The 26,279-nt window shown below is 48.1% G+C and overlaps 1 protein-coding gene across 1 annotated transcript in view; it reads left to right on the top strand.

Moving 5' to 3' along the window:
* Positions 1-26,279, top strand: part of LOC146812650 (solute carrier organic anion transporter family member 4A1-like) — a 542,408-nt gene that overhangs the window by 490,435 nt on the left and 25,694 nt on the right. Inside the window, exon 11 of the mRNA XM_085619748.1 lies at positions 1,589-1,737. Within this exon, the coding sequence (XP_085475874.1) occupies positions 1,589-1,737 (149 nt within the window). The remainder of the gene's footprint in view (positions 1-1,588; positions 1,738-26,279) is intronic.

Below are 26,279 nucleotides of genomic sequence, written 5' to 3'. Positions count from 1 at the left end.
ATTAGAGAGGAGTGGCTTGGCACCCACTGTGCTTCTTTCTGAGAAAAAAACAGCGGTGTCCTTTCCTGCACAAAAATAATCCTGCCTACAACGCAGGCATCTTTACAATCTGATGCAAGGGTGCCTGCATTGGCGCTAGGTAGCCAAAAGTGCGCCAGCACTAGGAAAGGACAGGAATGCGCCGTATAATGGTAAATACGGCACATTCCTGCCCTTTCTCATTCACGCTGCGCAGCAAGGTAGCTTGCTGAGTTCCGCTACGCTGAAAATTGATAAATATGCCCCAGAGTGACTGCTGCATTTGTCTGGGAAGACAGCAGTGAAATCTATGCCCTATGTTCACAAGAGCGTTTTACAGTTTTTCATTAAAACAGAGTGGTAATGATTACTCACCCAACCTTTCTTCCGAAGGCAGTGTCGTATTTTAATGTGAATTAAACCATTTCCTCATCATCCTTCCCAAACCCTTCAAATCTAGCCAAAAGATTTCTTCACTCACTAATATCAAAGGAGTTCTGACATTCTTTCTAGACTAAACAAAAGGGATCAGTCAATTTGACCATCCATTTGTAAACTATGGCCCAATGAGGACTCGTCTTGCAACATCAAAACAGTTCATTTCTAAATGGATAGTGGTTTGCATCACATTTAGTTACAATTTATCAAATTAACCCCTGTCTGGTAAGCCTAAGGTGTATTCAACTAGGAGAAAAGCAGCTTCAGCGGCTCAATTAGGAAATGTGCCAATTTCAGAGATTTGTAAAGCTGCTATGTGGATATCAATACACACCTTTTCCACACATTATGGTTTGGATTCAGATTCGAGAGCTGATGCTCAAGTTGGCCAGGCCTCTAAAAAACATTTATTGGGTGATATGTAAAGCTGTTTTGTTTTTTCTTCTTACCTGGAATTTATTGGGGTGAGTTTGCTTGTCTATTCAGTGCTTATGACTATTAATGAGGATCCCCTGGAAGAGAAGGAAACATTTCTAACCTGTAAGCCTAGTTTTCTTCCAGGGGAATCCTCAACATGCTCATAAGCAACCTTCTCTCCTCCCTGGACCAGAGGTTAAAATAGAGTTTCTTACGTTCACCCTGAATCGTATTATCTTTGTAAAAATTAACTGACCTAACTGTCACCTCTGGGGCATGATGTGACACTGGAGGAAGGGTGAGTCCTTTAAAGGCACAATGCCAATTTTAACACTTTGTTTGTGCAGCCTACTTGATGCTTGAGAGCGATTTTTCTAGTCACTTTAGATGTAGTGACTATTTTAGTATAATTAAAGATATTTTTAAAATGAAAACAATTTATAAAATGTGCCCATTTTTAGTCTTCTTTAGGCTGCAAAAGCTATTGTTTTTATGTCTATTAAAAAAACTTACAAAGTACTCCTCCTGCATCCCCTACGTGGGTGGGACAAATCAGTGCTTATGACTGATGAGGACTCCCTCTGAAGAGAACTAGGATTACAGTTAAGAAACATTTCCTTACTTAGAAAAAATATCAGAAACTGTGGCTCAGGTATTGATTTTCTAGTAGTTGTCAAGAGCCCAGGTATCACGATGTCTTCTGTTTTGCATGCAGGAACAATTCCAGGACCCATTGCCTTTGGTTCCTTGATTGACATCTCTTGCTTACTGTGGCAGCACCAATGTGGGGAACAAGGCTCCTGCTACATTTATGAAAACTCAGCCATGAGTCAGTATACACTGATTGTGGGACTTGCTTACAAGGTACGTTATTGTGAGTAGCGTGGCACAGACAGTTTCGATGTACCATAGGTTACAAGCTCCTATCTTGTCTCTTCTTTATCCCCCTCATCCATTCCTAATTACATAATTACCTCTCTTAATTAATGGTGCTGCCATGCTAATCCTCTTCTGTTCTCTTTTTTGCTCCTCAGTTGTTGAGGAGCAGTCTCTGTGTTAGACTGCATTGTGTTTGCCATTTTCTTTTTTACATGTACCTACCAGATCGCTCTCTAGGCATACATAGTGCTGCTGTTTTAAGTTGCAATTCTTTGAAGAACATGACTCTGGTGGTACCATAAGGTGAGCAAGAAAGACCAAGGAGAGAGAGGAAGAAGAATGTGTGAGGGGGTGAAAAAAAGCAAAAGAAGAATAGTAGGAGTAGGAGTGGGATAAAGAAGATGGGGCACACAGCTAAGCAGATAAGTGAAGCGTTAAAAATTATCCAAGACAAATAAAGCGAAAAAGACTAGAAAAGGGTGTTAAGAAGAGAGCAGAAAGAGCCCAGGAAAAGGGAAGAATGAGAGAGCAGAGGCTTAAGGCTAGAGAAGAGGATGGCGAAAGAGGGAAGAAGGGGAGAGTGGTAGAAAGGAAGAAGCAGGAGAGGAACATGGATGAAAGAAGTAGCAAAGGGGGTGAAGGAGGCTGTCATAAAAGAAGATAGAGGGACTAAGAAGAAGAGATTAGGGGAGGAGTGCAATTAACAGAGATTCGATATAGAATAAGAAAGGTGTAGCAAATGGGAGGGACGTTAGACAAAGGAGCGAAGGAGAGTGATAAAAGATCAATTGGTGAAATATAAGATCAAGGGGAAATATTATAACAGAGAATAATCAATCAATCATAGGCATTTGTATAGCGCACTGCTCACCCGGAGGGTGTCAAGGCGCTGGGGGGGGGGGGGGGGGAGAGGGGGAAGGCTACTGCTCGAACAGCCAGGTCTTGAGTTGCTTCCTGAAGGCGAGATGGTCTGGCGTTGTCCGGAGGTGGATGGGGAGGGAGTTCCATGTCTTGGCTGCCAGGTAGGAGAAGGATCTTCCTCCGGCGGTGGCTCTGCGGATGCGGGGGACGGTGGCGAGAGCGAGGTTGGCGGAGCGGAGCTGGCGGGTGGGCTTGTGGAAGGTCAGGCGGCTGTTGAGGAACTTGGGGCCCAGGTCGTGTGTGCGTGGGTGAGGAGTCGGAACGTGATTCTTTTGTTGACGGGGAACCAGTGCAGGTCTCTCAGGTGTCCGGAGATGTGGCTGTGTCGGGGGATGTCCAGGATGAGTCGTGCTGAGGCGTTCTGGATCCGTTGGAGTTTCTTCTGGAGTTTGGCGGCGGTGCCGGCGTAGAGGGCGTTCCCGTAGTCCAGCCGACTGGTGACGAGGGCCTGGGTGACCGTCTTCCTAGTCTCTGTGGGGATCCACCGGAAGATCTTTCGAAGCATGCGCAGGGTGTTGAAGCATGAAGACGAGACGGCGTTGACTTGTCTGGTCATCGAGAGGGAGGAGTCCAGGATGAAGCCTAGGTTGCGTGCGTGGTCCGTTGGCTTGGGGGTGGCTCCCAGGGCGGGGGGCCACCAGGAGTCGTCCCAGGCGGAGGGTGATGATCCCAGGATGAGGACCTCAGTCTTGTCTGAGTTCAGTTTCAGGCAGCTGTTCTTCATCCATTCGGCGACGTCTTTCATCCCTTCGTGTAGGCTGGCTCTGGCGGCGTCCGAAGTCGCTGGTGAGGGAGAGGATCAGCTGGGTGTCGTCGGCGTAGGTGATGATCTTGAGGTTGTGTTGATGTGCGATGGTTGCGAGGGGGCTCATGTAGACGTTGAAGAGGGTGGGGCTGAGCGATGACCCTTGTGGAACGCCGCAGATGACTTCGGTTGCCGCTGACTGGAACGGGGGGGAGGCGGACTCTCTGGGTTCTTCCGGCGAGGAATGAGGTGATCCACTCCAGGGCCTTCTCCTGGATGCCGGGGTTGTTCAGGCGCTGTACCAGGGTGCGGTGGCAGACAGTGTCGAACGCTGCGGAGAGGTCCAGGAGGACGAGGGCCGCAGTTTCCCCGTTGTCCATTAGGGATCTGATGTCGTCTGTGGCTGCGATGAGGGCAGTCTCCGCGCTGTGGTTGGCTCGGAAGCCGGATTGCGAGTGGTCGAGGGATCCGTTGGTCTCGAGGAAGGCGGCTAGCTGTCTGTTGACGGTCTTCTCGATGACTTTGGCAGGAAACGGGAGGAGCGAGATGGGGCGGTAGTTCTTGAGGTCGGAGGGGTCTGCAGTTGGTTTCTTCAGCAGGGCACTGATCTCGGCGTGTTTCCAGCACTCCGGGAAGGTGGCGGTGTTGAAGGAGGCATTGATGATGTCGCGGAGGTGGGGTGCGATGATGTGGTCGGCCGTGTTGAAGATGTGGTGTGGGCAGGGGTCCGTAGGGGATCCGGAGTGGATGGTGTTCATTGTGCGTGTTGTGTCTTCAGTGCTGACTGGGGTCCAGGTGCGGAGGGTGGCGGTGGGGGGCATCGGTTCGGTGGTGGGGTTCGTGGTTGGTGGGCCGAAGCTGTTGTGAATGTTGGCGATCTTGTCGTGGAAGAAGGCTGCGAGGGAGTCGCAGAGGTCTTGCGAGGGAGTTGTTTCCGGCGTCGGGGTTGGAGAGCTTTTTGACGATGCTGAAGAGTTCCTTGCTGTTGTGGGTGTTGTTGTCCAGTTGTTCCTTGAAGTCTGTCTTCTTTGTGGCGCGGATCAGTTGGTGGTGTTTGCGGGTGGCTTGTTTGAGGGCCGTCATGTTGTCTGTGGTCTGGTTGGTGCGCCAGGTGTTCTCCAGGGAGCGGCAGTTCTTCTTGGAGGTGATGAGCTCGTCGGTGAACCAGGAGGCTTTCTTGCTGCCGCGTCTGCTGGGGGGGTTCTTCTTCAGTGGTGCGAGGGCGTTTGCGCAGTTGGTGATCCACTGTGTGAGGTTGTTGGTGGCTTCGTTGGGGTCGGTTGACCTGGTGGGGGGGTTCTGGCTGAGGAAGGTGGTGAGCTGGTCGCCGGTGATCTTGTTCCAGCTCCTGCGGGGGGCTTGTTGAGGGTGGTGGTGGGTCGTCGTTTTACTGAAGCTGAAGTGGACGCAGCTGTGGTCAGTCCACTGGAGATTGGTGGAGTGGCTGAAGGTGACGTATTTGCTGGATGAAAAGACTGCGTCAAGCGTGTGGCCGGCGTAGTGGGTGGGGGTGGTTACCAGTTGCTTGAGTCCGAGGTTGGCCAGGTTGTCCAGCAGAGCAGTGGTGTTGCGGTCCTTGTTGTCCTCCAGGTGGAAGTTGAGGTCCCCCAGGAGGATGTAGTCGGTGGAATTGATGGCGTGCGGGCTGACGAAGTCTGTGATGTCTTCGCTGAACTGTGTGCGTGGTCCCGGTGGTCTGTAGACGAGGGTGCCTCTGAGCGTGGTCTTGGGGTCGGTGTGTATCTGGAAGTGGAGGTGTTCGGCGGAGGTGAAGGTGTCATCGGAGTTGGTCGTGATGCGGATGGTGTTTTTGTGGATGATGGCTATGCTTCCTCCTGTCTGGTTGATGCGGTCCTTCCTGGTGATTTTGTAGCCTTCCGGGACGGCGATGGCGACGTCGGGCGCTGAGGAGGCGTTCATCCAGGTTTCCGTCAGGAAGGCGATGTCTGGTGCTGTCGAGTCGAGGAGGTTCCAGAGTTCGACGGCATGCCTGTGAACGGAGCGGGTGTTGAGCAGGATGCACATCAGGTGTTTGTTGCTGGGGCTCGGTTTAGCAGGTGCGGTGTTGGGTCGGATGCCGGTGAAGCGGCAGGTCAGGCAGGTGAAGTGTCCGTGGGTGCATCTCGGGGTGGCTCGGTAGCAGGTGGTGTTTCGGCCGGCGTTGAGTGCGTGGAGGGTTTTGGCGTCGTAGATGTGCAGGGTGTGCTGGCGAGGGCGAGGACAAGGGGGTCTGGCGCTGGGCGCGGTCCAGGCGCGGACGGGCGCAGACGGGCTTACCTTTGGCGCACCTTCGGTGCTCAATCGGCGCTCCCGCTACGCGCGTCCGCTGCGCGGTCGCTCTGGGGGCGTCATAAGTAAGGAGCCGGGAGGGAGGAACAGCTGGGTGGCGGGAGCGGGGCGGCGAATGGAATCACAGGGGGGCAGGGTCGCAGGGAAGCAGCGGCGGGAAATTCCAAGAAGCAGCGGGAAATTCCCAGGAGCAGCGGGAAATTCCCAGGAGCAGCGGGCAGCGAGCGAAGGAATCTGCAGGCAGGAGGCTGCAAAGGCAGGCAGGAGCGGCAGCAGTGAGTGGGGCGACCAAGCCCTGTGGAGGGCTGAGTGGTCACACTCTGTGGTCCCCTACGGTCCCCTTAAGTAAGGAGCCGGGAGGGAGGAGCAGCTGGGTGGCGGGAGTGGGGCGGCAAATGGAATCACAGGGGGGCGGGGCCGCAGGGAGGCAGCGGCGGAAAATTCCAAGAAGCAGCGGGCAGCAGGAAATTCCCAGGAGCAGCGGGAAATTCCCAGGAGCAGCGGGCAGCGAGCGAAGGAATCTGCAGGCAGGAGGCGGCAAAGGCAGGCAGGAGCGGCAGCAGTGAGTGGGGCGACCAAGCCCTGTGGAGGGCTGAGCGGTCACACTCTGTGGTCCCCTACGGTCCCCTTAAGTAAGGAGCCGGGAGGGAGGAGCAGCTGGGTGGCGGGAGGGGGCGGCGAATGGAATCACAGGGGGGCGGGCCGCAGGGAGGCAGCGGCGGGAAATTCCAAGAAGCAGCGGGCAGCGGGAAATTCCCAGGAGCAGCGGGAAATTCCCAGGAGCAGCGGGCAGCGAGCGAAGGAATCTGCAGGCAGGAGGCGGCAAAGGCAGGCAGGAGCGGCAGCAGTGAGTGGGGCGACCAAGAGAGTTAGGGTAACAGTGGTCAATCATCAAGTGGTGTATGTTCATAATGGGACAAATATTGCATAAGAACATCATCCCTCTGACCCGGCGTATCGCCTGGAGCTACACACCCTGGATCTGTCCAACATTCAGGGGATGCTGCACGGAAACACCATGTTCGAGGCATATGAGCTGCAGATCACACACTGTGCTTAGATCACCATCTGATGTTGGGCCCAGAGGTTTTCACTTTGTTGTTGTATTGGAATAAGTCTTTGGAAGTCACAAGATAGGTGACTCCTCCTTTGGACAATAGTGCGCATGGGCATCAACTCCTTCTTCAGATTGTTTTTTTTCGCCATCCGGCTTGGATGTGTTCGTCGCGCTCCAGTTCGGTGTCGTCACCGTTCTACCTTTCGACGCGCAATCCTTCACCTATTCTCCGGTATTGTTTCGATCGCTTTTCCCATTCGACGAGCATCTCTACAAACTTGAATCCTTTGATTCCGGTCGTCGACGCAGGCCTTCGGGCCTGGCTGCGCCATTATGCCTTTAGATCATGGAAAGGACTCTTTTAAAAAAGTTTCCCTAATGTGGATCCAAGTTTCCAAAGCGGATCTTCACGAGGTGTGTAACCTCTGCCTTTCGCCCGAGCACGAGGCCAAAGACTGTCCAGCTTGCGCCTCTTTCCTCTCCAAGAAAACAATACAGGATCGTCAAGCTTGAAGAAGCATGGCTCGATCATCAACATCCATACCGGACGATATCTTCCAAGAAGGCATTAATGTACCGGAGCAGGAGCAGATAGAAGAAGGCAACATTAGCGCCTCTGAAGCCGACAACTCCGGCGTCGAAGACATCACTCCAGGGCAGCGGGTCGTAAGTACTGACGTCGACCCCTCCCCCCCAGCCATTCACAAAAAGGCTTCGGTAAAACACCTTCACCTTCATGCCTAGGTGCACACCAGAACAAAACTTCCCATGTCCCGCCTTCGGGCTCGGCAAAGAAGTCAATATATAAGCCTTCAGGCCACTCGGGATCGAGCCAGCCTACCGTCAGTGCCGAAACCCCATCCCCGGCACCAAAGGAGAAACCACTGTCTTCGTCCGCACCAACACCTGGTTCCACATCGGCGCATTCGGCACTGAAATCCACTGGCACTGACTTTTCGGCTACGAAAAAAACATCGGAACCAAGCAAACAACCAGTTCCAAAGACCACTGGCGCTCAGCCTTCGGATCCCAAAAAATCATCGGAACCAAACAAACAACCGGTTCCAAAGTCTACTGGCGCTCAACCTTTTGATCTGAAAAAACCATCAGAACCAAAGAAACAACTGGTTCCAAAGACCCCAACGGAACCCAGGAAAACTCTTGATTCCAAACCTAAGGAGCATAAAACGACTCCAAAACTTGTGCCACACAAACAATCGGACCCGAAAAAATCAGCACCGAAACAACACACCCCAGAGGAGGAGCTTTTTCAACCTGATCCAACCCAAAAAACTCTCCAAATAGACCCTAAGACAGGTCAACTTATACTTAGTCCTTCAAGGAAAAGGAAAATGGACAAACCTGTACCAGGTCCATGCCCTTTAAAGAAGAGAGACATTGCCACTTCTCCTTTAAGTATTCCTTCTCCACCTCCTCCTCCACACCACATCTCTCCTATCCCATCTCCAGTACCCTCACAATCTCCTCCACCTCAGGATGATGAGAACACCTCTGGGGAGGAAGGGGATGATGACCCTTTAGGGGAACCTAGTCATCCTAATACCCCAGAGGACCCATGGGACGATTATGGCACACCAGATGTTCCTAATACACCACAAGATGATATCCACCCATCTAGACCATCCCCACCAGAGGACACTATAGGATTCACTCAGCTCATACACAGAGCTGCAGAATACCACGGTGTGAATTTGCACACAGACCCTGTAGAAGAAGATTTCCTCATGGACACTTTTGCACCATCTCAAAGGTCCACTTCCATTGTCCCAATGTTAAAAGGGGTAATCAAACACGCTCCTGAAGTTTTTAAGGATCCTGTAAGGGCTAGAGTCATTAATCCCAGGGTAGAAAAGAAATACAAGCCTGCCCCAGCTGACCCTGTTTACATTAAAGGGCAGCTTCCCTTGGATTCCTTGGTAGTCTCCAATGCCAGGAAAAGGGCTAACTCCCAAACCTCAGGTGATGCTCTACCTCCTGATAAGGAGTCAAAACTGTTGGACGCATCTGGTAAAAGAACAGCGTCCCAAGCAGCCAACATATGGAAAATTGCCAACACACAGGCTTTGCTGGCTAGGTACGATAGGGCACACTATGACGAGCTACTACAACACCTTCCAGATCAATATAAAACAAGGGCCAATGATCTCATCCAGGAAGGCAAGCTCATAACCAATACCTCCATTCGATGTGCTCTGGATGCTGCAGACACAGCCTCCCGAGCTATTAATACCAGTGTCCTTTTGCGCAGACATGCGTGGCTACGCATTTCAGGGTTCAAACCCGAGGTTCAAACTACCATACTAAAACAACCGTTTGACCAGGAACACTTATTTGGGCCTAATGTAGATTAATCTTTGGAGAAGATGAACAAAGATACTGATACTGCCAAATCAATGGGAGCTTTGCAATCGCAAGCTCCCAGAAGTTCCTTTCGGCGCTCCTCTTATAGGGGCGCCTCTAGAGGTTTTACCACTGATAACCCCTCCACTTCCTACAAAATCCCACCCAGACCTCATCTACCAGAGGCTATTACAGAGGAGGCTACAGGGGCAATAACAACAAGGGTAGAGGCAAAACTACCAATACTCGCACCGCCTCCACCCCCAAACAATGACTTCCCTCCGCTCCCTCCAGACCATTCTACTCCGGTCGAGGGAAGATTGCTACAGTTCCTACCTGTCTGGAATACCATTACCATGGACAGGTGGGTGAGACAAATCATCCAATCCGGTTATTGCCTAGAACTCACTTTAACTCCCCCAAACATACCACCCACCAGCATCCAATGTCAACAGAGCATTTAACGCTTCTAAAACAAGAGGTGCTTTCCCTCCTACAATAACATGCAATAGAACCAGTTCCCCTGCATCACCAAAACACAGGGGTTTACTCCCTGTACTTTCTCATTCCAAAGAAGGACGGAACCCTGAGACCCATCTTGGATCTCAGACCATTAAACCTCTACATACAATCAGACCATTTTCATATGATCACTCTTCAACAGGTCCCTCCTCTACTCAAATAAGGCGATTTCCTTGCCACCTTAGATCTCAAGGATGCCTACTTCCACATTCCCATTCACCCTGCTCACAGAAAATATCTTTGATTTGTAGTGGACGGTCATCATTACCAGTTTAAGGTTCTCCCATTCGGAGTCACCACAGCACCCAGAGTCTTCACAAAATGTCTGGCAGTGGTAGCAGCCCACTTAAGAAGGCAACAAAGTCACGTCTTCCCATATTTGGACGACTGGCTCATAAAAGCCAAGTCGCATACCCAGTGTGTAAATCACACACACACCACAATCCAACTACTTCATGACTTAGGGTTTACCATAAACCTCACAAAGTCTCACCTCCAACTGTGCCACATCCAACAATATCTAGGTGCCACAATAAACACCTCAAAAGGCGTTGCATATCCCAGTCTAGCCAGGATAGCAAGCATGCAAACCTGTATAACAAAATTCCAGCCGCAACACTCACTTCCAGCTCGAGTGTTCTTGCAACTAATAGGGATGATGGCCTCTTGTATATTCATAGTACCTCATGCAAGACTCAAGATGCGCCCCTTACAGGAATGCTTAGCACGTCAGTGGAACCAAGCTCAATGTCAGCTAACAGATCTGGTGTCGGTGGACGGCTGCACACATCGCTCTCTGCAGTGGTGGAACACCCAAAACATTTCCAAAGGGCGACCGTTCCTAGAGCCGGTCCCACCGTTTGTGCTAACAGCAGATGCATCGCTTACCGGCTGGGGAGCTCATCTACTACATCACACCATACAGGGCACATGGACACCTCAGCAAAAGCTACTCCACATCAATCATTTGGAGTTACTAGCAATCTTTCTGGCATTAAAATCATTCCAGAAACAGATATCAGGCAAAGCTGTCTTAGTCCGCACCGACAATATGACAGCAATCTACTATTTACAAAAACAGGGGGGGCGCATTCTCTGCAGCTCTCTCAACTAGCACAGAGCATATGGAGGTGGACTATTCCTCAAAACATATTCCTTTTAGCCCAACATCTTCCAGGAATTCAGAATCACATGGCAGATCTGTTAAGTCGTCAGACACAACAGATTCATGAGTGGGAACTTCATCCACAAGTTCTTCAACCGTTTTTCCAAATGTGGGGGCACCCAGAGATAGATCTCATCGCCACACATTACAATACAAAATGCCCAAGCTTCGTCGCCAGATATCCACACCCATTGTCCGAAGGCATTGCGATATGGATTAATTGGTCAGGCAGATTTGCGTATGCTTTTCCGCCTCTCCCACTCATTCCATTAGTGGTGCGCAAGCTGCAAGAACATTCACTAACACTGATCCTAGTTGCTCCAACATGGGCCAGACAACCATGGTACACAACATTGCTGGAACTATCAGTAGTTCCGCACCAAAACTACACCTCTCCCCGCAGCTCTTAACACAGAACCATGGAGAGATCAGACATCCAGATCCGGCACAGCTCAACCTGGCGATCTGGCTCCTGAAGTCCTAGAATTTGGTTACCTCAATCTTCCACCTGATTGTATGAACGTTATCAAAGAGGCTAGGCACCCCACCACTAGAGCCTGCTATGCAGCCAAGTGGAAAAGATTTGTTAGATACTGTAACAACACCACCATCAATCCTCTAGATGCGTCCATTCAACACATCATATGTTACCTGCTGCATCTTCAAAGATGTAATCTAGCATACACATCGATTAGATTACATCTCACTGCCATAGCAGCTTACCTACAAAATAGACAACATTGGTCATTGTTCAGGGTACCTGCCATTAAAGCATTTATGGAAAGCCTGAAAAGAATAATTCCTTCGAGGGTACCACCCTCACCAGTGTGGAATCTAAACATCATCCTCACTAGATTAATGGGTCCTCCATTCAAACCTCTACATAAATGCGAGCTACAATTTCTTACATGGAAAGTCGCTTTCCTTGTGGCCGTTACATCTCTCAGAAGAGTCAGTGAGCTACAGGCACTAACTATTCAAGAACCATTTTTACAACTCCATCATAACAAAGTGGTTCTCAGGACAAATCCCATATTCCTTCCTAAGGTTATTTCTCCCTTCAATCTCAACCTATCTGTTGAGTTGCCAGTGTTCTTCTCGCAACCACAAACAGTAGCAGAAAGAGCTCTTTATCCACTAGACGTAAAAAGAGCACTCCTTTACTATATTGACAGAACAAATCCCTTTCGCAAAACAAAACATCTTTTTGTATCCTTCTCACCACCACATAAAGGCAATCCCATATCAAAGTCTGGGATTGCAAGGTGGATTGTCAAATGTATACAAATTTGCTATCTCAAAGCAAAACGTACACTGTCTATTCCCCCTAAAGCCCACTCTACCCACAAAATTGGGGCTTAAATGGCATTTTTAGGGAACATTCCCTTAGATGATATCTGCAAAGCAGCTACATAGTCTATACCGCACACATTCACAAAACACTATTGTGTAGATGTGCAGGCAAAGCAACAAGCTAGTGTGGGCCAGGCTGTACTCAAAACACTATTTCAAACTACTGCAACAGATACTGGTGGTCGCCGCTAAAGAGGAGTACTACTATGCAATCTATGCACAGTGTGTGATCTGCAGCTCATATGCCTCGAACGGAAAATGCTACTTACCAGTATGCATCTGTTCTTGACATGTAGAGCTGCAGATTCACACACGCCCACCCACCTCCCCGGCTAACGTTATCGGTTCCAGTATTATCTTAATTAGATACAACATACATGGACATCAATTTCTGTTTCTCACAAAACTCCATCATTTCCCTTCTTGGCGAAAAAACAATCTGAAGATGGATTCAATGCCCATGCGCACTATTGTCCAAAGGAGAAGTCACCTATGTGGTGACTTCCAAAGACTTATTCCAATATAACAATAAATTGCAAACATCCGGGCCCAACACCAGATGGTGATGTATGCACAGTGTGTGAATCTGCAGCTCTACATGCCAAGAACAGATGCATACTGGTAAGTAGCATTTTCCTTCTCAAACTCTCCCTGAGGTCATGCGCAGGGTGCTTTTGGCCTGGCGAGCCTCTTTGCGTCACATACACTGGTCTGAATAATTGACCCAATATACTCCCTTGTGGTGCGGTACACGGCTCCAGGAGGTTATTAACCTCTCAGGATTCAGAGCATGGGATCTCATTAGAATTTCATTATTGGTGGATATCTGGAGAGGGACCCACATACGCTCCTTTCAAGATTTGCAGACCTGATACTCCCTTCACTCTTTCCAGTTTTTCCGATACCTGCAGCTACGTCATGCCCTTCACTCTCATATCTCAGAGGACACCTCCCTGCCCGAATACAGCCCACCTGAAGCCCAGGTCATGACCGGTAACTTGGGGAAGGGAGGGATCTCCCGTATCTATCGCACCCTTACAAATAACACTCCCAACACACTATCTCAACTCCGGTACAAGTGGGAGGGTTGGCTAGGGGTCCTGGATGACGCTGATTGGAGGGACGCATTAATGCTTCCCAAAAGAGTCACAGTCTCAGCAAGGCTTCGTCTAGTCTAGTTCAAATGTACTATCTTCAGGCTGCTTATCTTACGCCGCTGCGTCTCCACCGCGTGGGACTCCGGCATGATGCTTCCTGTCCCCGCTGCTCCCAACCGCAAGCTGACTTTTACAGTAACAGGGGAGCTCACTGAGGTACTTGGGTGGGAGGTTCCCCTTAACCCAATGAACGTGCTCCTGGGCATCACTGAGGCGTTGGACGGTACCAGGGCTGAAAAACTCTTTCTAAACACAGCACTGATGGTGGCCAAAAGAGACATTACAGCCAACTGGCTAAACTCGACTACTCCTACCATGTCGCGCTAGCGCAGGGGAGTGGACTGGTGTGCTGCGCAAAAACGGCCCCTGTATGAGGCCAGAGGGTGCCTGAAGAAATTTCGTAGAATGTGGGGTAAATGAGTTGGTGTGGTAGAGGACTGAGGTTTTTTAAATACGCAACCAAGGACTGGCGTTGGCGCGACGATGTCTTCTTCATGTGTGTCAGCTTCTGTATGCGGGTGTAATGTGCTCTCGTCTTAGCTTTGTACCGACAATTGTAAACACAGCTGGTATTGTTATTTTTTTTTTGCTGGTCTCTCACAAAATTAATAAAATTGGTTATCAAAAAAGAGAACATCATCCCATTTTCATAAAGTTTCAAGAATCCTATTACAGATATTGTTGGGAGGAGTTTGCTTCTGTGCATTCTATTTGCGGATGAGTGCTGCAGATTTATTGGCCTATTTACTATAGGTAGGGGGGAAATCATTTACTGGGAGACTCTCTCATGGCTCATCTCCTGCCGGAGGAAGGCCACATGATTTTTACTTTGTCTCCAGAAATTGTATGAATGATGTGGCGAAATATGTGTTCGAGGCATATGAGCTGCAGATTATACACTGTGCATAGATCGCCATCTGGTGTTGGGCCCGGATGTTTGCAGTTTGTTTTTCTTCTTGGACAATCTTTGGAAGTCACGAGTTCGGTGACTCCTCCTTCGGTCCGTACTGCGCATGGGCTTCGGCTCCATCCTCAGGTTGTCTTTTTCCGCCATCGGGGTCGGATGTAATACTTCGTGCAACGGCTTCGAACCTTTCCAGTTCGACCTTCAACGAAAAATCCTCGTCCATCGAGATTCTTCAGACGGAATCATCTTCTTCATCTCTCTCTTCGGCACTTCCTCGATTCCAGGCAGCGGCAGCGGCCTTCGGGCCTATCTCGACTCCGGTCTCGGCCGATGGAAAGGACTTCCTTCAAGAAGTGCCCAAAATGTGGGTCTAAATTTCCCCACACTGACCTACATCAGGTTTGCAACCTCTGCCTCTCTCCCGAACACGAGGCCCGAGACTGCCCCGCCTGCAAGTCTTTTCGATCAAAAAAGACTATTCGGGATCGACGAGCTCGACGCACCATGGCGCACTCATCGACCTCGGCTCCACCTGACATCTTCGGAGAAGACACCGGAGCTTCGGGACAGCAGCACACCGAACAGGAGGATGATGTCGTCAGCGCTTCCGAGGCCGATGACTCCGACGTGGAGGAGATCACACCGGCGCAGAGGGTCGTGAGTACTCTACCCCCTCCCACTCCCGCGCCCATACCGAAAGAGACTCCGGTTACACCTTCGCCTCCGGGCCTAGGGATAACCAAGCATACCGCTTCCATCACCCCACCTTCGGGCCCGGTGAAGAGGCATCATAAGTCTCCCGGCGGCTCGGGCTCGAGCCAGCCTACTAGCGGCGCCGAAAAACACCCTTCGGCACCGAAGAAAACCACACCAAGCTCCGTTCCGAAGCCATTGGTGTCGAAACCTGGCCTATCGGTGCCGACCAAACATAAATCCCTCGGCACCGACGCTCCCGTGCCGAAGCCTGCCTCGGCACCGAACAAAAAATCGGAGGCCCCGAAAAAGCATGGCACGGATAAACCAACGAAGCCATCGGCTCCGAAAACATCGGCACCGACAGAGGAATCGGTGCCGGAGGAGCTATTCACGCCAGATCCTCGTCAAAAGACTTTAACAAAGGATCCAAAGACTGGACATTTGATTTTGTCTTCCAAGAAAAGACATTTAGACAAGCCAGCTCCTCCTCCACCGCCAAAACGGAAGGACTCTGCCACATCCCCCTTCAGAGTACCCTCCCCACCTCTTCCACCTCCTCCACCTCCCCCATCTCCGCCTCCACCTTCTCCACCTTTGCCTCATCGCTCTCCCACCCCGTCTCCAGACCCTGATGACCAAGGGGATCCATATTATGATCCAACAGATGCCCCACAGGACCCCACTCCTCCGGGAACACCAGACCCATGGGAGGATTACCACAATCCAGATGTCCCAGATGTGCCTCAGGATGATCTTTATCCATCCAGGCCATCTCCACCGGAGGACTCCCTGGGGTTCCACCACTTGTTACAACGGGCGGCACATTATCATGGGGTGGAGTTACACAGTGATCCAGTTGAGGAAGACTTCCTACTTGACACTTTTGACATCGCAGATAAATCTACTGCCATATTACCCATGCTTAAAGGGGTGACCAAACATGCGGCAGAGGTTTTCAAGGACCCATTCAGGGCTAGGGTCTTAAACCCCAGAATAGAAAAGAAATATAAGGCAGCCCCCACAGATCCTGCCTATATTAAAGGACCTGCTCCCTTAGACTCATTAGTGGTATCCACAGCTAGGAAGCGATCCAATTCTCAGTCATCAGGTGAGGCTCCACCACCCGATAAGGAGTCCAAGCTCTTAGATGCGTCAGGCAAACGCACTGCCTCGCAAGCTGCCAATATGTGGCGCATCGCCAACACGCAAGCGCTGCTGGCACGCTACGACAGAGCGCACTATGATGAGCTGGAGGCTATCATGCAACACCTCCCAGAGAAATATAAAAATAAGGCTCATGAACTGATACAAGAGGGAAAGCTCATTACCAACACCTCTATTAAATGTGCCCCTGACGCAGCAGACACAGCTTCCAGGGCTATGAACACCAGTATTCTGCTTCGCCGCCACGCCTGGCTCAGAATCTCAGGCTTGAAGCCGGAGGTCCAAGCATCTATATTGAACCACCCTTTTGACCAACAACACTTATTTGGCCCAAAAGTAGACGAAGCCCTGGAAAAAATGAAGAAGGATACAGATATGGCGAAGTCTATGGGGGCATTACAATCCCACACCCCTAGACGCTCCTTTCGCCGTTCCTCCTTTCGAGGCACTGGCAGAGGTTACTCTGCCGATAGCGCCTCTACGTCCTACAAGTCCCCTCCTCAGACTACCTTCTCAAAGGGCTATCAAAGAGGTGGATATAGAGGGAACAATAATAAAGGCAGGGGCAAAACCAACACCGCCCGTTCTGCCACACCCCCCACGCAATGACTTTCCCCCGCTCCCCCCAGACCATTCCACTCAAGTCGGGGGCAGACTACAAGACTTTTTTCAAACCTGGGAGACCATAACATCAGACAAATGGGTGACCCAAATTATTCGGTCAGGGTACTGTCTCGAACTAACATCTACCCCCCCAAATATTCCACCCAGGCACCGTACAATGTCACAAGAATATACCACACTGCTGAAACAAGAGGTAATCTCCCTCCTGCAAAAACAAGCTATAGAGCAGGTCCCCGTCAATCAGCAAAATTTAGGGGTCTACTCTCTGTACTTTCTGATACCAAAGAGAGACGAGACCCTACGGCCCATTCTAGACCTCCGGCCTCTAAATGCATACATACTTTCAGACCATTTTCACATGGTAACTCTCCAACAAGTTCTCCCACTCCTCTGCCAGGGCGACTTTCTCACTACACTGGACTTGAAAGACGCATACTTTCATATTCCAATACACCCTTCTCACAGAAAGTACCTCAGATTTGTGGTGGACGGCCAACATTATCAGTTCAAGGTTCTCCCCTTCGGGGTCACAACCGCACCACGAGTGTTTACCAAATGCCTAGCAGTAGTGGCGGCACACCTCAGAAGACAACACATTCACGTCTTCCCTTACTTGGACGACTGGCTAATAAAAGCCGCGTCCTACAACCAGTGTGTGCAACATACAAACACTACCATCCAACTACTCCACCAGCTAGGCTTCACGGTGAACCACCAAAAGTCCCAGCTGATACCGTCTCACACAAAGCAATACCTCGGTGCCACTATAGACACCTCAAAAGCTATAGCCTATCCCAATTCAGCCAGAATCGCAAGCATACAAGCCTTGCGCCAAAGATTCATTCTTCAGCACTCTCTCCCAGTAAGAGTGTTTATGAAGCTAATAGGGATGATGGCATCTTGCATCTTCATAGTGCCTCATGCAAGACTCCACATGCGTCCACTCCAAGAGTGCCTAGCACGCCAGTGGAACCAGGCCCAGGGACAGCTAACAGATCTGGTGTTGGTGGACGGTCGCACCAATCGCTCTCTGCAGTGGTGGAACACCACAAACCTTTCCAAAGGGCGACCGTTCCTGGACCCGGTTCCTCAGGTGATTCTAACAACGGACGCATCGCTCTCCCGCTGGGGAGCGCACCTATTACACCTCACAGTGCAAGGTGTATGGACGCCACAACAAAGGTTACTCCACATCAACCATCTGGAGTTATCTGCGATCTTTCTAGCCCTGAAATCGTTTCAGAAACAAATCTCAGCCAAAGCAGTCCTCATTTGCACAGACAATATGACTGCAATGTATTATATTCAAAAACTGGGGGGGACACACTCTCCCCAGCTCTCTCGCTTAGCACAGAGCATATGGAGATGGGCAATCCCACAGAAAATCTTTCTCCTGGCACAACACATCCCAGGTATACAAAACACCATGGCAGATCTGCTCAGCAGACAAACGCAGCAAATGCACGAATGGGAACTGCATCCACAAGTTCTTCACCCATTCTTTCACAAGTGGGGGCATTCTCAGATAGACCTCTTCGCCACCCACGAAAACAAAAAATGCCCAAGCTTCGCCGCCAGATACCCACACCCATTGTCCAAAGGCAATGCGATATAGATGAACTGGTCAGGCAAATTTGCATACGCCTTTCCACCTCTCCCGCTAATTCCATTAGTGGTAAGGAAGCTACAACAGCACTCCCTCACACTCATTCTGGTGGCTCCAACATGGGCCAGGCAGCCGTGGTACACCACACTACTACAGCTCTCAGTGGTACCACACCAAAAACTGCACCTGTCCCCATGCCTCCTAACCCAGAACCATGGAGAAATCAGGCACCCGGACCCAGCTCAGCTCAACCTTGCGATCTGGCTCCTGAAATCTTAGAATTTGGATACCTTAACCTTCCCCCTGATTGCATGAACATTATCAGGGAAGCCAGACGTTCTACCACTCGAGCATGCTATGCCGCAAAGTGGAAGAGATTTGTTGTTTACTGCCGTAACAATACAATCAACCCTTTAGATGTATCCATACAGCACATCATATGCTACCTGCTCCATCTTCAAAGGTGTAACCTGGCATACTCGTCCATCCGTCTACACCTAGCAGCAATTGCTGCTTACCTGCAAAACAGACAGCATTTATCACTTTTCAGAGTGCCTGCTATTAAAGCCTTCATGGAAGGCCTTAAAAGAGTAATTCCGCCCAGGGCACCACCCCCACCTGTGTGCAATCTAAACTTAGTTCTTACAAGGCTGATGGGTCCGCCTTTCGAACCAATGCATAAATGTGAGCTACAGTTCCTTACTTGGAAAACAGCTTTCCTCGTAGCTATCACTTCCCTTAGAAGGGTTAGTGAAATACAAGCGTTCACTATACAAGAACCCTTTCCACAGATACATCACAGCAAGGCGATACTTCGCACAAATCCAAAATGTCTGCCTAAGGTCATTTCCCCCTTCCATCTCAATCAATCGGTGGAATTACCGTTTTTTTTCTCGCAACCTCAATCTGTTGCGGAAAGGGCTCTACATACACTTGATGTTAAAGGGCTTTACTTTACTACATACAAAGAACGCAACCTTTCAGAAAGACTAAACAATTGTTTGTCTCCTTCTCTCCACCGCATAAAGGCAACCCCATCTCAAAATCAGGGATAGCTAGGTGGATTGTAAAGTGCATACAAATTTGCTATCACAAAGCAAAAAGAACATTATCTGTTCCACCTAAAGCCCACTCTACAAGAAAGATAGGGGCTTCTATGGCTTTTCTAGGGAACATACCCTTAGATGACATCTGCAAAGCAGCCACATGGTCAACACCGCACACCTTCACAAAACATTACTGTGTAGACGTGCACTCCAAACAACAAGCTAGTGTGGGCCAGGCTGTACTAAAGACACTGTTTCAAACCACTGCAACGGATACCGGTGGTCGCCGCTAGGGTTGGGTACTGCTATATAATCTATGCACAGTGTATATTCTGCAGCTCATATGCCTCGAACGGAATATGCTACTTACCAGTATACATCTGTTCTTGGCATGTAGAGCTGCAGATCTATACACGCCCACCCGCCTCCCCGGCTACCTGTATCCGTTCCAGTCTATCTTATTTAGATACAACACACATGGGTTTCTTTACTACTATCACTACGCTCCATCTTTTCCCTGCTGGCGAAAAACAATCTGAGGATGGAGCCGAAGCCCATGCGCAGTACGGACCGAAGGAGGAGTCACCGAACTCGTGACTTCCAAAGATTGTCCAAGAAGAAAAACAAACTGCAAACATCCGGGCCCAACACCAGATGGCGATCTATGCACAGTGTATAGATCTGAAGCCCTACATGCCAAGAACAGATGCATACTGGTAAGTAGCATATTCCTTTTGCCTTGGTCATTGGCTCTGAGGTCAGTAAATACTGCTAGATCTGGTCCGCTATCCGTGCAATTAATGGAGTAGGTGCCTCTTATGTATTAGTTGGTCATTTGCCTGATGAACAGGCTGTGTTGGTGGTATGGACTCAGTAGCGTTTTCTCCAGCCCAGGGGCATGCAGTTGAATTACACCACATGAGAGCTGTGGTCAAACATTACTTTTTTCTTCAGCATACACTCTACTGCGCATTACATCATACTTCACAATTAACCACACCCTAAGACCTCCCTGCATATTACGTATTTCCTCTTCAGAGTCCAACCAGAACCACAGGGGTCCTAGTGCGCATTACATCAATATGCTACATCTCCCCCTCGGTTAAATAAAAAGGCAGACATCATTGAGATCACATTTCTGCGATTAGTCGGCGAAATGCTCGCACTTGTCTGCCAGCTCGGGTGATCCAAGGCGATCGAGGTCCACCCTGAATTGGCAGCAGCATCATAGGCTCAGCGCCCTTGAGCCAGACCTGCTGACAGGGTCACTTCATTTGTGGTTTTAGGACTCTACAAGTGTTGCCGTAGGTGTTTAAAATGTGATGTGTCCTGAGTGATGGATTTCCAGGACAATGGGCTGTCACCATATGTCCCTTGCGTGCCATGACCTGCAAAGGGAGTGTCCATTTTCCATCTTCATTTCTGCTTAACCAGTACCCAGTCTCATTTGTCAAATGCTGTCTCCTGGCCATGGCAACGCTGATCTGCATACGTCTTCCTTTTCCTTTTCTCAGTTGCGTCAATGTCTCAAATCTTGTGAGTATTTACTGATAGATCTGGGATCCATTGAGGCAGGTTTGATGTGATGGCTCTCCCAAATAGCAAAGTGGCTGCACTCTCACCAGCTTTGGAGTGAGAAGTTGATTGATAGGCCGGGAGGGCCTGGCACATGGCTGGGTTCAGATCGATTCCATCCATGGGATGCTTGTTGAATGACCCTCTTGAGGGTGCCCATGAATCATGCAACTACACCATTGGCTTGGGGCTAGAGGGATATACTCTTTCGGTGTTTGACGTTGAGTCAGACAAGAAATTCTTTGATGTTAAAGGGCAGACCATTGTCAGATTTGAGGATATTGGGGATACCCTATGTTGCAAAGATGTCATCAAGCCATTCTATGACTTTATCATGGGTTGTCGAAGATAAATCTACCACCAGGGGAAAACATGACTATTCGTCTGTGACTACCATGAGATGATGTCTATTTCCTAAAGGCCCAAAAAAGTAAACTGCAAACCGCTCCCAAGCATGGGCAGGACGGTCAGACATTGTCACTGTGTGTTGCGGCACCTTGGGGGACAAACAATTGCAAATGTGGCACACCTTCAGCTCCTTCTCGACTCGCCCATCAATCTCTTAGGGCCCTTTAAGTGGTTACGATACCACAGTTTCCTTCAGAGGCCAGCTTGATGACCCGCTGTCTTAGGCTTTCTTAATGATTCTTGAGCCTCGCAGTATTATGCCTACTTGGGGGCCTGCTAACTCATCCTGTACATTTTTTTACTTTTGGAATTCAACATTATTGCTAAGGGGCCAAGTATTTCTCCTCCATGATTGCGTGGTAATAGGTTGATTGATTATGGCAATGTATTTATGTGCGTTGGTAGCAGCAATGATTTGTTCTACAGTCGGAGATGGTGTGATGGATCTCACAATAAAGTTGAGATGTGCTTCAGCTGTTTTGTATGTCAAAATATGACGATGTAGCAGAACTCGTGAAAAGTAGTCTACTGGGCTTTGATCCTTCCCCGGTTTATGCATGATCTCATAGTCATACTCTTGCAGTCCCGATGCGAGGGGTCATACTAACCTTTGGGATTCCAGAAATTGGAAGCAATGGCTGGTGATTTGTGATGACAGTAAATCATTTTTCAAAGGGGAATACATGAAAATGTTTGCAAGCCCATACCACAGCCAGACTCTCCTTCTCAGGCTGAGAGTACGCACGTTCTCTTTCAGACAAACGTCGACTGGCATAGGCCACAGTGTGTCTCTGAGCGTTTGAATGCCCATTGTGTTGAGCAAGTGTTGCCCCTAGCCCTACTGGGCTCACATCAACTGTTATTTCGGTATGTAACTTGGGGTCAAAGTAGACCATTTCAATTGCATTCTCAATTACATGTTTAATGTCTTTGAAACTCTGGTCGCATTCTGGAGTCCACTGAAATGGTACATTTCGCTTTGTCAAGTCTCTTAATGGGGCGCTCACTGTAGCAAAGTTGCAAATGTATCTTGAGCAATAACTGCCCATGCCTATAAAGGATCGCAGCATGGTAACTTCCTGGGGGATTGCAAGTGGATGACATTGATTGCACCTTGTCTAGATCTGGAGTTCTTCCCCCATCAGAGAATATGTGCACAAAAAATGTGAGTTTGGTTTTGTGAATCTCACACTTTGCAGCATTACGAGTGAGACCTGCATCAGCAAGTGACTGGCACACTTGGGTAACGGCTTTGTCGTGTTCTTCTAAAAACCAGTATGTTGTCACTGTCACTGTAATTGAAAGCATGTGCAACAGGTTGAAATACTCGCAAAATGACATTCTGAAATATTTCAGCAACTGAAGATACTCCAAAAAAACTCATTCTCTTATATCTGAACAAACCAATATGAGTCGAAAAGTTAGTAATGTACCTGCAGTTCTCCTCCAACTTGTTAATGGTATCCTTTATTTATTTCAAGACGGAAAAACACTTTGGCTCCGTTCAATTCCATGATCTTGTCCACTATGTGCAAACCAGGTTGTCCCTCCGTCTCACTGGCTTTGTTTGTCTGACGTATATCAATGCAAATGTGCACCGCTCCGCTACTGTCCTTTTTTGGTACTACTACTACAGGTGAAACCCAGGGTAAGGGTGTTCAATGATGTCATGTTTTAAGAGTCCTTCCAACTCTTTCTCTACAGCTTCTTGTATGAAAATTAACTCTACGGTGCTGCTGAGCAACAGGGCGAATGTCTTCATTGATATTAAGCTGTACTTTCATTTTCTTGAGTTTTTCCCAGGCCATGGAACAACGATGGGAACAGGCTTGTGATCTCAGACTGAGCTCAAAGGTTGTAGTTGAGGGATATCAACCCTATGTCAGCAGCAGTAGCAAAACTGAGAAAGCAGGCACTTTATGCAGTACTTTGTAAGCATGAATGGTGGCTTGCACCAATGTCTTTTTGTGACATACTGTCTCTGTGAACGACCCTTGGCTTTGCAATGGCTCAGAAGCAGCCCAGGTATATAACTGTGTGCCTGACAGAGTGAGGCGAGGCACAGGGGGTAGGATGTTACATTTTCCACTGGCATGATATTAATCAATGCACCACTGTCTATGATGAACTTGCAATGTTTAATGAGTGCATCAAGTCTTTCAACAAACTCGTCCATTGCTTCACTAACCTGGTGTCGTTCTTGGTTGAAGACATAGCTTTCATAGTCAACATTCGTCATTGGATTGAACTTGGCCTCCAACGCTTCTTTTACCTTTTGGTACGATTTTACATCAGTCTGTTCTGTGAGATTTTCTTTAGCACTTCTTTCACACCATCACCGGCAAGGTTTTTCAGATGTTTGATGATCTTCTTGTCATCTTCTTCCTCTAGTTCATCTGTGAAGTCTCTGAATATTTCGATCCATACAGCCCACCTGGCACCAATGTTCTGTTCCGTAGAACTGTCGGAAGGCAGTGTTGGCTTCATGAACATGGTTGCATTGTATTTCGCACTCACTTCTGCCGACATTGTGTTGGCTCATGCCGTTCAGGCAATCGCAGTGTAGGATGGCATCCACTGACAACTTCTGCAAACAGAATTTGCCGGAGAAGTTTGCATAGCAGTATGCTTCAGTTGTGCTTGATGGTGAGTAAGTTCTCATTTGTGTTATTGTTATTTCTTGCTTCATCTGGCTAATGGCTCTGTCAACCCCCTCAACGTCAGTTCTGGTGGGTGTTCTGCATAAGTTCTTCTGCAGGGCCTTCAATTGCTTCTGCGGCTGCGTATGGGTTGAAGCAGGGCTTTGACTTCACATGTGCCAGTCACAGAGCGCTCTGTATTGATTCTGGGCACAGGTGGCACAGACAAGCAGTTTGCCGTATCGTCGCAAACTCTCAGGGAGAGTAGTTTTGCCCTCTCTGGCATATATCCCATCCTCATCACTAGTTGTAGCGTCTTCCCAGGCCCAGAAGCATGCAGATGAATAACACCACATTGGAGTTGGGATCAAACATTACTGTTTGTTCAGCATACACTCACACACTGCGCATTACACCATACTTCACAATTAACCACACCCTAACACCTCCCCGCATATTACGTATTTCCTCTTCAGAGTCCGAAGACTCGTCCAGGCATATTGTAGCAGCTAGTCTTGAATCTCTCAATACTGTTGCTAGTGAGGTGGCAATTTTTCTAATCATCTAGCAGGAAAATGTTTTTATTTGGCAATGCGTTGAAAAACCTTTTTTATTTTAAAATAAACTTTATTTAAGGTTTTACAATATAACATACCATCGGTGTGCATACCGAAGTCCATAGATAGAGTTAAGCAGACATATGTTATAGTGATGACAGTTCCCCGCACTGGTTCATCCACAATCTCCCCATACCCCAATCACTGTACCAGCTGTAAGTCATTTAGTGCCCCTCCCCTTCAGAACTTGCATGGTTACTCCATACAGATGTGCTCTGGGGAATCGCCTGGAGGCTCTCAGCCAATAGTTCATGAATAAATTCCCTTCAATCCCTCAAATCATCCTCTAATTTCTCATCTGTGCGGCACCTTTTCATATGTACTCCCTCAGCCAGCGTCCAATCCCGCACATCTCTGAGCCATGCAAAAATCTCGGGCACCCAACTGTACTCGTCAACTATCGCTGCTCCTTATCTGTTCCACTATCTCAGACCAAAAACTACTGACCTCGGGGCATTCCCAAGCCAAGTGCAGGAAATTGGCCACTTCCTTGTGGCACCTGGGGCAGGTGTTGGACCTGTCGGGAGCCATGCAATGTAATCTTTCCAGGGTCATGTATGTAGGATGTATGTAGTTGTAGTGGACTAACTGGAAGCGGGCATTACAGGAAATTGTGTGCATGGGTGTGCCTACCATCTTCCAGTCCTTGTCTTCCAGGGGCACCTCCAGGTCTGCGTTCCAGGCTGCAAATGCCCCTGGGGGGTGAGCTGCGGCATCCAGCCTCATGGTCCTATACAACAGTGATATAATGCACCTACCAGCCCTGCGGTAAACAGTAAAATATCGATTTTTAAATATCGAAGTACAATTATATCGAGTTTTAAATATCGTAGGGACACAATATCGACATCAAGAATATCGACAACCAGAATATCGAACTTAAGGTAAGAAATACTGATGTTGCAAATATCAATGTTAGTAATATCGATAGTAAAATAATCGATGTTAATAACATCGATATTTATGTTAGTGTTATGTATTTTAATATGTATTTTATATGTATGTGTTCTATATTTTTTTTAAGTATTGAACTGTTTTTTTAAATATATGTATAAAACGTTTTTAAATTAGTAATTTTTTTTAAAGTAAATTACGCGTTTTAGTACCTTTGCGGGTTGTGGGTTTATAGGTGAATAGGGTGGGAAGTAATTTCATTATAGTAAATTAAATAATAACTTTTAGGAATTATTAATTATTTTTAATTACATTTTGTGTTTTAGTTATGTAGCGGGTTGTGGGTTTGTAGGGGAATAGGGTGGGAAGTAATTTAATTTTAATTAAGTAATTATTAATTTTTTATTATTGGGATTAATAATTAATTTATTGTTAATTAAGTATTAATTTGTAAGTAATTATTCTTATTAATTGATAATTATATTATTGGTATTCATTTATTATTGGAGTGGGGTGTGGGTTTATAGGGGAATAGGGCGGGAAGTAATTTATTTGTAATTAAGCAATTAATAATAAAAAATTGGGTATTGATAATGAATTTTTTTGTTAATGAATTATTGATTGGTTATTAATTTTGATTAAATAATATGTATTGGTATTGACAATTAATTGATTGCTAATTAATTAGTAATTGCAAATTAATTTATATTAATTGTTTAATTGAAAATTACATTAATTGTGTGGAATTTTATGTGGCATGTGTTGTGTGTTTATTGGGGAA

This window comes from Triturus cristatus, chromosome 7, assembly GCF_964204655.1.
Source record: "Triturus cristatus chromosome 7, aTriCri1.1, whole genome shotgun sequence".
Taxonomy (NCBI): Eukaryota; Metazoa; Chordata; class Amphibia; order Caudata; family Salamandridae; genus Triturus; species Triturus cristatus.
The sequence above is the reverse complement of the archived record's forward strand: the minus strand, read 5'-3'. Positions and strand labels throughout refer to the sequence as shown.